Source organism: Falco biarmicus, chromosome 4 (assembly GCF_023638135.1).
Source record: "Falco biarmicus isolate bFalBia1 chromosome 4, bFalBia1.pri, whole genome shotgun sequence".
Classification (NCBI taxonomy): domain Eukaryota; kingdom Metazoa; phylum Chordata; class Aves; order Falconiformes; family Falconidae; genus Falco; species Falco biarmicus.
This window is the reverse complement of record NC_079291.1, coordinates 40,525,783-40,540,165: the sequence shown is the minus strand read 5'-3', so window position 1 is coordinate 40,540,165 and position 14,383 is coordinate 40,525,783. Positions and strand designations below refer to the sequence as shown.

The 14,383-nt window shown below is 36.4% G+C and overlaps 1 protein-coding gene across 6 annotated transcripts in view; it reads right to left on the bottom strand.

Moving 5' to 3' along the window:
• SLC39A12 (solute carrier family 39 member 12) overlaps positions 1-13,846 on the bottom strand; it is a 34,156-nt gene extending 20,310 nt beyond the window's left edge. For 2 of the 6 annotated variants that reach the window (XM_056338071.1, XM_056338072.1), the window contains exons 1-5: positions 12,800-13,843; positions 11,319-11,671; positions 7,941-8,222; positions 5,375-5,582; positions 2,726-2,928 (exon numbers count right to left, since the gene is read on the bottom strand). In XM_056338071.1, coding sequence (XP_056194046.1) covers positions 2,726-2,928; positions 5,375-5,582; positions 7,941-8,222; positions 11,319-11,588 — 963 coding nt within the window. In that variant the 5' untranslated portion in view covers positions 11,589-11,671; positions 12,800-13,843. Of the gene's footprint in view, positions 1-2,725; positions 2,929-5,374; positions 5,583-7,940; positions 8,223-11,275; positions 11,672-12,799 lie in introns of those variants that run through there. The other 4 variants (XM_056338073.1, XM_056338074.1, XM_056338076.1 and 1 more) reach the window with 4 other exon arrangements.
• Between the last annotated feature and the right edge of the window lie 537 nt (positions 13,847-14,383).

Below are 14,383 nucleotides of genomic sequence, written 5' to 3'. Positions count from 1 at the left end.
CCCTTGTGGCAATGACAGTTATCTGCATACTGTGCTGCGTTAGCAAGAGCATAGCCAACAGGTACTGGAAAGATTATTGCCCTCCACTCAAGACATAGGAGTCCACATCTGAACTATGTCCAATTTTATAACCAGCAGTACAAGACAGACACTGGCAAACTGAGGGAAGTCCAATGGAGGGCCACCAAGATGGGTAAGGAACTACAGCACATGATGTGCAGCGAGTGGCTGAGGGATCTGGGTTTGTTCAGTTTGAAGAAAATTTTGAGGGGTATCTTAAGTCTTCAACTATCTGATGAGCATTATAGAGAAAACAGAGCCAGAGTCCCCTCAGAGGTCTACACAAAAGGATAAGAGAAAATAGGTATTATATGCAGCAGGCAATATTCCAATTTGCTATAATAAAAATCCCATCAAAATGAGGGCAATAAGTCACAGGTACAGGTTTCCCAGAAAGACTGTGGAATCTCTGTCTTTGGAGACATTCAGAATTCAGCTGGACACAGCCTTGTGAAGCTTGATCTGACTTTGATGCTGGCCTTGTTTTGAGAAGTAGGATAGACAAGGTGAGGTACAGGACTACTGTGAACTTACTTTGTGATTTTTTTTATCAGGAATTTTAAATGAAAAAGCAAGATCTCATCTGGAAATTAAACTGTCTGCCCACACATAAAAAACTTAATTCTTAATGCTTGTTTAGTAAAACATTCTTGTAAGACTTGAGACATGAGGACCTGCATCTTTTCCATTTTTTCCAGTTGCAAGCCCTAGCCTTTTAAGCTTTTTAACATAGGGAGACAGAGTGCTAAGTCTCCATTAGTAAAACAATTACGTGTGTACCCCTGGAGGATGATATGAAGAAACAAGTAAATCTAATTTGCATACTCTTATATGAAAAACCAAATAGATGGATGGATAGGTGATTCTGGTTTCCAAAATCTATGTTTCTTCAATGAGGAATAACAAATTAATACATAGCTATTGTGACATAGTTTAACGGAATTTAATTTTATTGCCTTTATTAGATCATCTGCTACTTGTTTTATATGCATTTTTTTAAATCAGTAGAGACAATGATGACTTAAAAAGAAAGCAGTGACCTTTCTTCTGTGATAATGTTTCAAAATATAATTCCTACCTAAAAACCAAATTACAGATCTTAACGTAGTTAGCAAACAAGCCATAAACGAGTCAATGCCTCATATGTAGTAGCATCTGTTACTAATGGAGAACAATAGCTATCACATATGTGCAGAAAGCAGGAGACAAAATTAGCAACACAACACCAAAACACAAAGCCTTCTAATGGTATGATATGTCAAAGAAAATCAACATAACTCAAAAGAGGAATGGAATAAAACCAAGAAAATAGGAATTACACAGAAGATAAGTTCTTTACTATCCTGATGTTTCTCTGTGATTTTTTTTTCATCTATACAGATTATTTGGCTCTCAGTTTGACTCCCAAGCCTCAGATAACTCCCCTGCACACTTACTTTTTGAGTTACAGTCAGTTTCAGAAGTTCAAGAAATCAAAACCCGTGTTTTATAAATTATTCTACTGCTAGAGAACAACTTTACTTCTTGCACAGATAATACCGCTACTGATTTCTGTCTTTCATAATTTAATATTAACGTGAAACACATTTAAAATGACCTTCATTTAAATTTATTTTGAGATCCCATTAAATGCTGATTAGCATTGTTCTCTTTTGTGGTCAGCTGGAAAGAAATAAATGTATTGGTAGAGTATGTAGTCCAAATGCAATAAAATTACACAGTTAAATATATATCAGAATGGCATTTAACCAGAAGCCATTTGTCTCCACATCACAAAGTGATCACACAGCAAAAGTCAATTATGCATTGCTTATTCTCCTAAATGGAGAAGTAACATTGTCTTTAGATTAACTTAAATTTTAAAGTACTGAAAATTACAGAAACTTATTCTTTGAAGTACATATTTCAAATGTAGATATTATATACAAGGTATATACTTTGAAGTCTCCTTTTTTGTCTAGGGAATGCCTTCCAGGCTCAAGGATGGAAGTCAGTTATCGTCTTAATCACTGTTATAAACAAAATTAATTTATTTTCATATATTTAGGATAACGATAAAATCACCTGCAATGACCTGCTGCCCTTCAAAGCCCTCAAAGACAATACCAGGTAGTAGCTAAAGTTCTGTCTTACAGACTCTGTACTTTATAAAGGAGGCTTCTGGACCCCATAGATGGCTACTAAAAGTGTTTGGAAATGCCTAATTTTCAGTTTACAAAGCCTGTTGAACACAACTTACACAGAAATCTTAATTTACTTTTTTTTTTTCCTTAGTATAGAACCACCTTTCTTTCTACAAGGTCACATAAGGAGCCCTAGAAGTTCTGTAACATAAAAGCACAAGAAATCTCCAATAAATGTGTGAAAACATTGAAGTTATGGTACTACAGTCCTCTGTGTCTTGAAGAAACACCTGATTTCACATAACACCATTCTGTTAGCCCCTCCCGTCTACTTTAACCACACATTCAACACCCATAAAGTTCTTCCCCCAATTAATATTTAAACAAATATAACTATAAAAAGATATTTTTAATGAGTACCTGCATGACTTCTTGAAACCAATAGATTTTATCTCAGAAATAATGTAGTGTTTGCAAACCAATTTCAACATTTATCACTAAAATTCTATGAGCAATACTATAATACCAAAAAATTAATTAACCTGTTCCCAATCTGTGTTACTTTCATAATCTTCAAAATATCCTTTCAGATTGTTTCCTTTCGTATGGTTTCCTTTGACTGGAATATTTCTGGTCCCAATACCTCTGATTGCCATGCTATAACGTCTTCTTTTGTGACTGTGGAATTGCCCATTTACAGTGCAGGTCTTTCTGGCTGTAAGCACATTTAGTAGTTGTTCTAGTTCTAGTAATTCATTAGAAAACAGATACGTTACCATGGGAAAATACACATTTGAAAAGACAAAATTTTAACAATTACTTTTGGGTTTATTAGTTTTAACATTAACTCAACTCCTCATTTTAATACTTTTTTCGCTATTTAGTCTCATATTGTAGGTAATTTCTGCTTACCACTTCTAGAAGTTCAAGACACCTATATAGTCAGCCTTTCCTTCTTTACAGTACCACACTCACATGTTTTGCCTATGACTCTCTCAGAGGAAAACGGATGTGTTGTGACTGAAAGGCAATGCATCTTCCATTTAATCATCAGTCTCTGCCAGTTATCTACAAATTACTGCTAAATAGCTTCACCATTCTTCAATTTTTCCCATGTAAATGGAATATCATGCTAAGGCGCCATGGCCAGGTATTCGGATAGTCCAGAAAGACCAGGAAAACAAGTCCTCTATAGGGTGCCTTGAAAGCAATGTTCAAGATGCTATGCTGCCTTTTGCACTTCAGAAGCTAAACACAGGGCCGTGGATTTTCTTTCTCCTTTGGTAAATCTGGAAGCATGCCTGTTTACAGTAGGAAGTAGGAAGCAGAATGCCAGGATCCCTAATCCAAATCTCAGACATTACAGGGATGTATCCCATGACATAGCTTGAAGGCAATGCGTGTGCCTGTTGATGAAATGCCTGGTTACATGAGGAGGCATGCTCTGTCCTACCTTACCAAGCACCTTCCCTCACCCCTGCATTTTCAAGAGGAAGCCATAGTGGTAATTTTCTGTAAACCTGAGTTTGTCCATTGGAAACAAAAGCAGTCCAGAAATTAATTTCAAAGGAATTCAGATCAATGAGGTTAAGAAAGTTTCAATGTGATAATCCTTTAATGTTGTTATTCAGAAAAATAAAATGGTATAATCTTAATAGTAAATCTTACAAAAAGGCTTGTGATTGTCTGCTTTCTTGTGCAAACAGACCTGAACAGAGTTGAAGCCATATTTGTTTTGTAAATGTAGTCAACTCTAATCATCTTTTCTTCCACACTGCCAGTTCCTTTCTCTTTCCTGCAGTAACTATTAAGAATTTAAATAAATTTATAGGGACATTGAATTAGCTTAGGCTTAAAATACACTTACACTGTAACAAACTGGTTAAGATTTTTTTTTTTTTTTTTTATTCTCTGAATGACACCCTAACTCCACCAACCCTTGGAACTGTTTCACTGGGGGCTTTGATTTCACCATATGTAGCTATTTAGTAGCACTGTGCCCAGATGGCTCCATCCATTCTTGCCAGTCAATTATTTTAGAAGATCTGGCTCAGCAATTTTAAAGGAAGGGTTTTGCTGCAAAACCAGTTATGCAAGTACAATCTGTGCAAGTTCAGGGGTGAGGATGTTGTTCTTTTTAAAATTATTTCTTTCTGTGGTTCAGTGTACCTCTGTGTAACCTAAGAGTGGTAAAAATGTTTTAACCTGTGCTTAATTCAACTTCTTTCTAACCCATACTTAATGTAACTTTTTAAAGGTGCTTTGAAAAGATTGCAAAGTGTTGCTATTAGCGGCTACCGCAAACATGGGAAAGTAGATGTCTTATAATATCCTTCTAAATCCATAGTGGGCCCCTCAGTCGATGGTTTAGCTTCTTAAGTTGCTAAGCATGCAGAATCTTTTACAGAACCCAACAGCAGCTTCTGAGAGCTCAACACACGTGTCTTCTTTTCTTTATATATATTTTTTTTGGACCACTCTGAACTCTCCTGTACTTCTATTTATTTATGGTTAAGTAACATTTCTGATATGTCTAGTAACAAAGCTCTTGATGAAAATAAACTTTACATATTCCAGGCTTGCTTACTGGGTACTAAAATCAGAAGGTGGGTAGGGAAGCACAAACCATAAAAGTGTTTTTAGGTACAGCAGGCAGATACCAGAGAACATTTGGCCAAAACAGAGTGGCCTGTATCTATTTCATCTCTTCTGGGGGTATGTCTACACTGAGGTGTGAGTGACTGAAGTGTCTAATTTGGCTTCCATACATGAATTATCCCATCTACCCCTAAATGAGTCTTGCAATGTATAAAATTCTGCATAAAGAAGCAATGTAAACGAGGCCCCAGTGAACTCTGCCCTCACACCTAGATTGACACTCTCAGACCTCTCTTGGGTAGTTCAGACCACGCTGAGTGATTAAGTAATAAATTAATGTGACTGTACACATTCAAAAATCTCAGTAACAATTTGTTTTATACCTCTCAGAGAATTATCAAAATAAGGAGTTTATTTTCCAACCTCATTTTTAAATTTAGAAGAGACTACTTAACAACGTTAAAATGAAATGGCATTTAAATAGAAAATTAAGTTTAAAAAGTCTTTTAGACATTATTAGGCATAAATAATTAGGCATAGTTTACATCAATTGTGTGCTGCAAAAGGCAACTAGAGATGAATAAAGAGCTTACCTGTCACTTGGAGCTCAGTGGTACTGTTTAGAGAACTGAAAATATATTTTATAAAGAATTCTGGAGAGGGCAAACTTGCTTTCCCCATACAGACTCCTTGGAGAGCAAGAGTAATGATTAAAGCAGCCAGGCGTGGAAGAGTGTTTTCATCAGCACCATCTCTGTTCATTATATCAGCATTTTTCTCCAGAGTACTCAAATCAACACACTGAAATCAGGAGAAAACAGCATGAAGACAGCCCTGGTCACCTCCATTTAAATAATCAGACTGACAGGAGGACAAACTGGAGAGCACACTTTCACAGACAGCCAGAATAGGAAAAAATACTAAGATTAAAGTTGCAATTGACAGCAGGACAGCAAATGCAAACCAGAGAACATTTTCAGGAGAACAGGCATAGAATAAAAAAGCCTGAAATTTTATGAATGTCCAACAGGGAAGAATTAGAGTTCTTCATTCAGGTTATTTTTGCATAGTGTTATTTTCATGCTGTTTCTATTATTCCTGTGTCCTTTCCAATTGCATCTACATGTACTTCCAGAAAATGGCAGAAAAGGGAGGAATTTTTGTTAAGGCACAAGAAATGAACTCAGATAATACAGACTAGCCTCTGTACCTCAGGCTTCAGAAAGAATTGCCTTATTGTTTTCAGTTCCCAATCTATTAAATGGAATAAATAATCTGTTATGGGGCAGTTATCTGGGGACAACATGGAAAGATATAATTGCAGATAAAGGGTTATTTCCCTGCTGGGTGACCAGTCATGAGCTAGGCAGTCATGTACACCCATGCGTGTGGATGTGTGCAGGTCTGAAGTGAGGAAGGAGGGTACAGCTCTCCCAGTTACATGGAAACTTATCCCTATCTTCTTCTATTTCTTTCCTGTGTATCTTCACAACAAACAGTTGCAGTTTGAGAGAGAAAAAAAAAAAGGCAAAAATTATCTGTGTTCATTTGTCTCTTACCCATATTGCCTAAATTTAAAAGTCAACTAGATAAGCCAGTATAGTAAGAATTTATTTTACGTGTATTCATCTCTCTCTCTCTATATATATATATGCCTTAACACTGCAGAGAGGAGGCTGGCATTTATTTTCCTGTCCATTCATTACACATTTAAATTTCCACAACACAAAATTTCATCACTCATTTCAAATAATATATTAGGTGCTATGACTGAGGTTTTAATAAAAAGCCCCCTCTTTTCCCTCATGTCAATGAGTGGTGAAGTCTGTTACTGAACAGGCTTGACAAGTGATTATACTGCTAACAGAAACAAACAGACCACACAGTAAAGCACTTTATGGATTGCTATTCTATCTTGACACGCTAAATACCCACCAATGCCTCTTTACAGTTGCCCAGATACCACTGGAGTTCTTGGAAATCAGCACGTTCACCAAGACTCAGAACCAAAAGTACTGGTCAATGAATAATTTATGATGGGAAACTGTTACACAAAGAACACAGAAGGAGGAACTAGAGGCCCTCAACATTGTGCTGCACAGCCAGGACTCCAAGCCATCTTCTGTTTTTGTAGGAAATGCTCCTATAGTATAGTGTAAATTAAAATCAATGAAATTACTTTTCTTTTGAAAAAGCCAAATTCAAACTTTGCAATAAACCAAATTTAACTGTGTGTTATGAATAGATCTAAGGGGCTTCTCACAGGATGTCAACCTGTACTTTAGGAGTTATCGAATCTGGCAAAATTTCTTTCATCGCCCATTACAAGTAAAACAGTTCTTTAGATTGTGAACTCTAGAACATTGTTTTATTATTTTATAGACCCTACTTGAGATAAGGAATAACAAACAGTGATGAGAAAACTCACTGCATGTTTCCTGACTTAAAAAGGATATTTTTAGCTGAATATACTCAATATGCTGCTTTTTTTCTTTCTTTTCTTTTTTTTTTAACTTTAAATTTAAGCTTATCTGTATCAGTCTTCTTACAAGGCACATTAATACTGGTAGATAATTAGTCACAAATGTATGTGTCCCATCTGAAGGAAACCATCATATCTTTGGACAGATTCCTTACTCCATACTGCTTTGGATGGACATGGAAGTGCAGGGCCTGGCAAGCATTTAATTGTGATTAAATGATTCATCATTTCTGTTATACAGCCAGATCAGTTTTGGAGCTGTTCTGCTTTATATCATTTAAATACAATCACTGCTAATAAATACAAAACATGAGAAAGTATTTTCTGTCCTTGAAACCACATGCGAGATCTTGCAGCTACATTGCTATGTTCTTTTCCATCTCCCCTAAGCAGGGCAACTTCATCTAAATCATGTTTCGGGAATGGTCCCCGATATGCACTCTCTCCCTAGCCACATCTTAGCAGATTTTGGAAACGCTAGGTAACACATGCCAAAAGCAGGTCGAGAAGGCTAGTATTAAATAGCATGTACGACAAAAGACCAATGTTCAGCCTGTGCTCTCACACTGTTATTTACCAGTTTTCTGGAAGGCCATGATACTGACACAATTTCTGAACTAGCTTAAAGGCATTATATCAGTAATAAATATGAAGTTATTTTTACTCATTATTTTTACCTCAGTTTCAGAAGTTTTAAAATGTTGCCTTACTGCAGCCAAAATATCTTCAGTTTCATTTCGTGAAAAATAGTAACAATCTTCATCATGTCTTAAACTAAGCATACTCTGCAGATAAAATTTATAGTCCTTATTATTCAAGCTGAATTTTGAAGAACACATATCTCTACGATGAAGAACATAGTAGAGAAGAATAAGAGAAATTCTTTCAAAAACTTCTTCGCTGAGATGGTCTTCTAAACCTCCACCAGCTATTAGTAACAAAGCATCTGCTTCAAGGCACTGTGAAAAAAACAAAAATAAATGGAAATAGAACTGAAGTAACACATTCCCAGTCACGTGCAAATATAATTGGAGAGAACAGAAGAATTCAACTCTATCATTTAAGGGATCAAACCTAAGCCTAGAAAGATGCAGGCTGATGGAATGGCAGGAGGAGGGCGCAGGTAATCCATTGCAGTTCTATTGCTGCAAGATCACCCACTGTGTTTTCCAGAGCCCCTTCTTTTTTGTAACAGATGTCAAGTATCCAAGGGATTTAAGATTTCCTACAAAACAGGACTATCTCTGATCAGTCATTGTAGTGGAAGACTTTCAGTTCTCTATCGTCAACAGATTATATTTCTGGTTATAGATATATTAGATAAAGGCTAGGGCTTTTCATATTGCCACCTGTGCATTCTATATGTGTTTATAATAAGATAAACACAGTATCTGGAATGTAATTAATTCAAGGTACGTAAACAGAAGTTACATTCTGCTCAATGCACTGTTAAGAAACTTATTTGACCCTGAAATTATACACCTATTTTTATTTTTTTCTCAATGAATTCTGTTAACTGGAATAGTTTGGTCCAGCGCAGAGAGCCTGCACAAGGTCTCAACACCATTTAGTTCTCTGTTGCAGTTACAATCAAAACTAGTAGGCCGCAACAAGGCTTTACCATCAGCCATATTCTACTGTCCATGCTCTTTCTCCTTCCTCCAGAGGCCAGACCAAACTACTCCTCCATCCAGCCACCTCTCCCACACTCCTCAGTGGTATTTAACTACTTAGCAGGACGAGCTACAGCTGCACATCATCCATGTCAACCAACCCACTGCCTTCGAGGCAAGGCCACAGCTGCATGTTATCAATGCTAATCAATCCACTGCCTTCATTCCTCTACAGTTCTCCAAATGCATTTCAGAAGGACTGAAATGATATTCTAACCCTGGGCAGGATTTCTATCTGAGCAAGGATTTTTAATACATATCTGCGTGTGTATATATATATAATTCCCTCCATTTTTCTTGATACAAACACACTTTCCAGAAACTTTTGCCAGCTGAAGCAAAACTTAGTTTTAAAATTAGACCAGAAGACTAATAGACTTCTATATCAGGCTACAGGAAATAAGGTACTGAATTCCAGAACAAAGTTAGAAGTTAGTTTTCTGACCACTGCAAGAAATATATGACTTTTTGTGTGCTTAGGTGATAAAGAAGTGTCAGATGCCATTCAATAGCTGCCAGCCCATTCTCAAAGAGTCTTTGGGCCAGTATGTAACAACAAACCCAAAAAGGGTCTATAAAAGTGTTAAACTTCACTGCTTTTAAATACCCATTGGAGTTACGATTAAAAATAATTTTTAAAAAATTTAAAACCAAAGTCATGTGGTATGACTGGAATCTTGGATTTGGAAAGTAAAATGGAGTTTGAAATGAATTAGTTATTCCTAACAAGTACAGGAAAGAAAATGCCAGTCTAAGGCAGGGCTTTCTGTTTCAAGTTTTGACGGTCTTGAAGGATAGCGCTTCTTGCACAGTTTTTGCTACCTTGTCTAACCAAATCTTGTTAAACCACCTTGGAAGATTTCAGCACAGTGCCGTGTGGGCTGCATGTGACTGCAGATGCTGTCTGTCTCTCGTGGATTTTCTACAGAGCGGCACTGGCAGTGCAGGATGTGTGCAGTGTTACTGACACAGCCAGCACTGAGCAGTACTGGAAATGGTGAAAGTTCTGACATTCTTCCCACAGGACATTTCCAAGATGAAGCCTAAACAGAGTGGAAGTCCTGACCAAAGTGAGCCCCAGCTAAGCTTCACTTAGATTTCTTCCATTCAATGACATGGTGGGCATGCTCTCCATGAATACATCACAAATAAAAGAAAAAAATATAGCAATCTAGAGCTGCAAAACAAAGAGGGAGAACAAGAAGGCCTAGACGCCTACTTTGTGAAGTTTAGGACTCTATACCCATTACTGTTTAAAACATTCTCTGCTTTTGATCTGGTACATACCCATTGCCCATACATGCAAAGAGAAAAACTGTACAATCTCCCTCATAAAAATTACCCATTTAGGGACTAACAGGCACCTACATTATTTATATACGAAAATTTCACATTGGGGCTCATATGAAAAATGTGAGCACTTGCAGAAAGGGCCAGTTAAGTGAGTAGCTGTCTACTGCACCAGAGAAAAAGGCTTGGCAGATTGCGAAGAGTAGTACATCATGAAAGCACTTGCCTTTATGACCATCCTCATAATTCTGATAAAAAAGCAACACTCTGCTGTATGTAGGTCACTGAACAATGCCAGGGCTAGAGTAATGTTAATCAAAGCCAAGAATGACCAAGCCCTTTGTAGTTCCTTCCAGCTAAATTGCTCACTTACCACTGTCTCCCTCCTCCCAGGACCTACAGTCTTTACACTTGCTCCTTTCTTTGTCAAATCAGGAATCAGTTCTGAAAATATTCTCAACTCGGCTAGACACCTAAACCTTCTGTGAAGTTTTAACATGGACTATTCCCAGTTTCGATTTAGATTTGTAGATTCATCGTTCTGCCTTTGATTTTCCTTGACCTGAACCACTTATCAAAATCCTCTCTTAAATCTTGAATATTTCAGTGAAGTGGCACAGATATCTGAGACAATCTTTTCTGGGTTTTATTTTTATATACTAAAATCCAGAACAAAAAAAACCACAAAGTGGCAGAACTGGTCCCCAATTTTTACCTAAATCTTTCCACAGTGGAAATCTTCTGTGACCCAAATTCAAGCCCATGCTTTTATAGTTAGATCAGGGTAAAGTAGAAGAATCTTTGTTGAAAACTAAAGACTTGACAACTTTTAAAGGAAAATTATTAGCGTTATGCAACTGAAGCATGGTGCTTTTAAGGAATGCCTGTCATGTTTGGAATGTCTCTTCATGAGCTCAAACAATAAATATTAATAATTCAGAATGAAATTATTAAAGCAGGGATAATTTTTTGCTCAACAACAAACCCTTTACATGTTTAGGTTCCTTATTCAGGAGAGTATCACTCTAATAAATAATTTTAGAACTCACTGACGATCCTGTAAAGATATTCTTCATTAATTGAAGCACTAACCAGATTACAGTCCTCTTGCATGCCATAAATCCGCTGTGGGCACTCAGTTCTCTCCAGTAACATTTTGACCAGTTCTCGTGAGTGGTTCATGTGGAGCTCAGTGTTGTCAGCTGAAAGAATGCGTAAAACTTCCATCAGATAGCCTTGGCTGGGAGCATAGCTGCCATCCTGCCCATGCTCTTCCCCAGGCTGTCCTTCAGCAATGAGCACGCTGAATATGAAAGCGGAACATACCACCCCAAGAGCTGGATGCTTGGTCAGAAAACACATCTCCTCTTCCTGCAGTGCGTGATCTGCACTGAATGTTGGATTGTTGTTTGCACTTCACAGCTTAAACTTGAAACCTGAGGAATCTAAATGGTAAAGGGGAAAAAAACCCACCCAACCCTTTAATTAGTGTGAATGCAATATGTTTGAAAGGATTTATTAATTGGTCAGCTAAGCTGATTTGCAGTGACAAGCTGTTTTTGAACAACAGGGAGCCTGTAAGGGCTTTGCAGCCCAGAACAGCAGGAAACTAAGACAAGCATGGCCTTAAAACTTCTGTAGAATTACCAAGAACAAGTTGACTCAAAGTGCCCTTCCCTCCTCATAAAAGTGTATAGCTTTCATTTAACATGTTATTGCATTCACTAATCATCCTTTTCAGTAAGAACAGGAAAATACCATAGCTTTCACTTTCTTTCCATTATGAAACAGGTTTTTAGTAGCAAAAATAGCGGTAAATAAAGATTACTAGTCTGATTCTGATATGAATGTGCAATAATTATATTATACAGCAATGATACAGAGCAGGTTTTATTTTCAAAACATTTTACCAATGTCACCAAACTCCAGCTATACAACACAAGAATGCAAAAAATGTACTTAAAAATGAGTGATATTTTATGATCAGACAAGACTGAAGAGTTACAAAACAGGTCATAATTTCATTCACAGAACTCAGTGAGTATGCAAGACAAACATACCAGAAGCAACAAGTTTAACTCATTACCTCTCAATGCAAGACATTTTGTACTGTAAATCTGTTTTGTCAATATCCTCCCTAACATACCATCGCCTCTGCTTTAGCAATAATCTGTCTCAATATCAAAGCACAAGAAACTTATATAAGAGTTTCACTTCTGTTTTCCACAAAGAGGTTTTAATTTTATTGATGGGCAGATGCTAGCAGGAACATACATTTTCAGATGATAATGCATATGTTAAAACAGCCACACATAAGTTCAGATTCTTTTAATTGCAGTACAATTTTAATTGCAATAATTGCATGTGTGTCTTACTCTAAGCAAAACTCTGCTAATAAAGTATTTAAAATAAAAAAGAACTGCTGAATTCAAATAGGCATTCACTCAGATGAAGGTTAGTATGTTTTTAGGTGTTAGAAAATCTTTGGTGTTTAGATATATTTTACTGTTAGCAGTTAGGAATATGTACCATTGTTATGAGGATGTACTTATTTCTAAACATTATTTTCTTACCTTCTGAAGGGAAAAAAGAATGCTTGTGTATCTAGCTTTGTGGCCTTCTGAATCCTCGGAAGTATTTAGCTGCTGGAAGTCCAATGTTTTTAAAATTCCTTGATGGTGCTCTGGAAGCTGGAGAGGATTAGTTTATTGCTGCCTTGAAAAGTTTTCAGTTGCTATGGAGAGAGCTGCTCTTAAGGTAACAATGGAGGTGGATAGGAATTAGTACATGTTCTTCTTGGCAAGTTCTAAGCATCACGTTATTGAATGTATTTCACATATTTTAGCAGTTATTTTATGTAAACAGTCTCTACTGTATTTTAGCAGTGCAAGATGTATAAATTCTATTGAAGAATGTATTTTATTATGATGGATAATACATATAGGCACTCTGTTTTCTACATTACTACATTATCTGATCAATTCTATAGCAAACCTGAACTTTTTTCATCAAAACATTACTTCTTTTTGCAGATATGAGAACAGAATAGAAACAGAAATCCTTTAAAGCACCTCCATAGAAAAATGGCATTTTTCTTTGTGAAACAGTCCATAGAGAACAGGCTCTTTCATCCCCACTTATTCTGTGCCACATTTGAACCAATTAAAAAAGCTGGGATAGCTCAGACTGCGGTGAAAAAAGTTTTCTTCCACCCACTCAGATTTTCCAGAGTGATGCTGTTACAAAGTCGACATTTACATTACCACGGCAATACAATATTATTGCACTAGAAATCAGTGAAAACTGTCACGACTGACAGATTTCCACAGTGACATGTACACCAGTCATATATATCATTCTCCCACTTTCCAAACCTTCAGTGTGGTAATGAAGAATGTTCAATACAGCTCAACAAATCCTGTGAAGCCGTAAGCCTGTAGTAATAGAAACGTCATAATTCTCTTTAAAGCTAGATTTAGAAAATGTCCTGGGTTCTAAAATGCCAGTAATGTTTCTTATAAGGTGATGAAGTCAAAGAGAACAGCCTTGTTTTAGTAAGGCTGAGAACTGGCAACTGATACTGACAATAATAAAAAGAAATATTAAACTGACAACAGCAGCTTAAGGGAAGTGCAAAATGTAAACGAGGGTTCTCAAAAATACAAAGTACAAGTAAAAGGAAGTGTAACAAACTCTTCTGTGGTCAAGGTTGAGCATTTTAAAAATCAGTACTACTATTAGATAGAGTACAAAAAAACCACTCAAATCTATATCAAATTATCTTTTCTTTTACTTTATAAAATACAAAATATATTTATCAAACATTGCCAAATACTCAACTTAATGCAAACAAGAATTACAGAAATTTTCATCTCAAATTTATTTTTATATGAGTGACTGAAAAGCAGAAACACATGATAATGCACATGTCCTCTAGCTTTTATATAATTTGCTTTGTGAAACAGAGCTAACTATGTCCAGATCTGTTCCACTAATAAAAATAATTCCTCAGATAAAAGAGAGAATAGCTTCCAGCATTTAATCCCAGGGATTGTTCAATCTCCAAATAAACGTAGAATAGGTTTATCTGTATATTATTTGGGTTTTTGTATGTAACTACAAATTGAAACTAAGAATTCACTCTATCCAATTGTGCA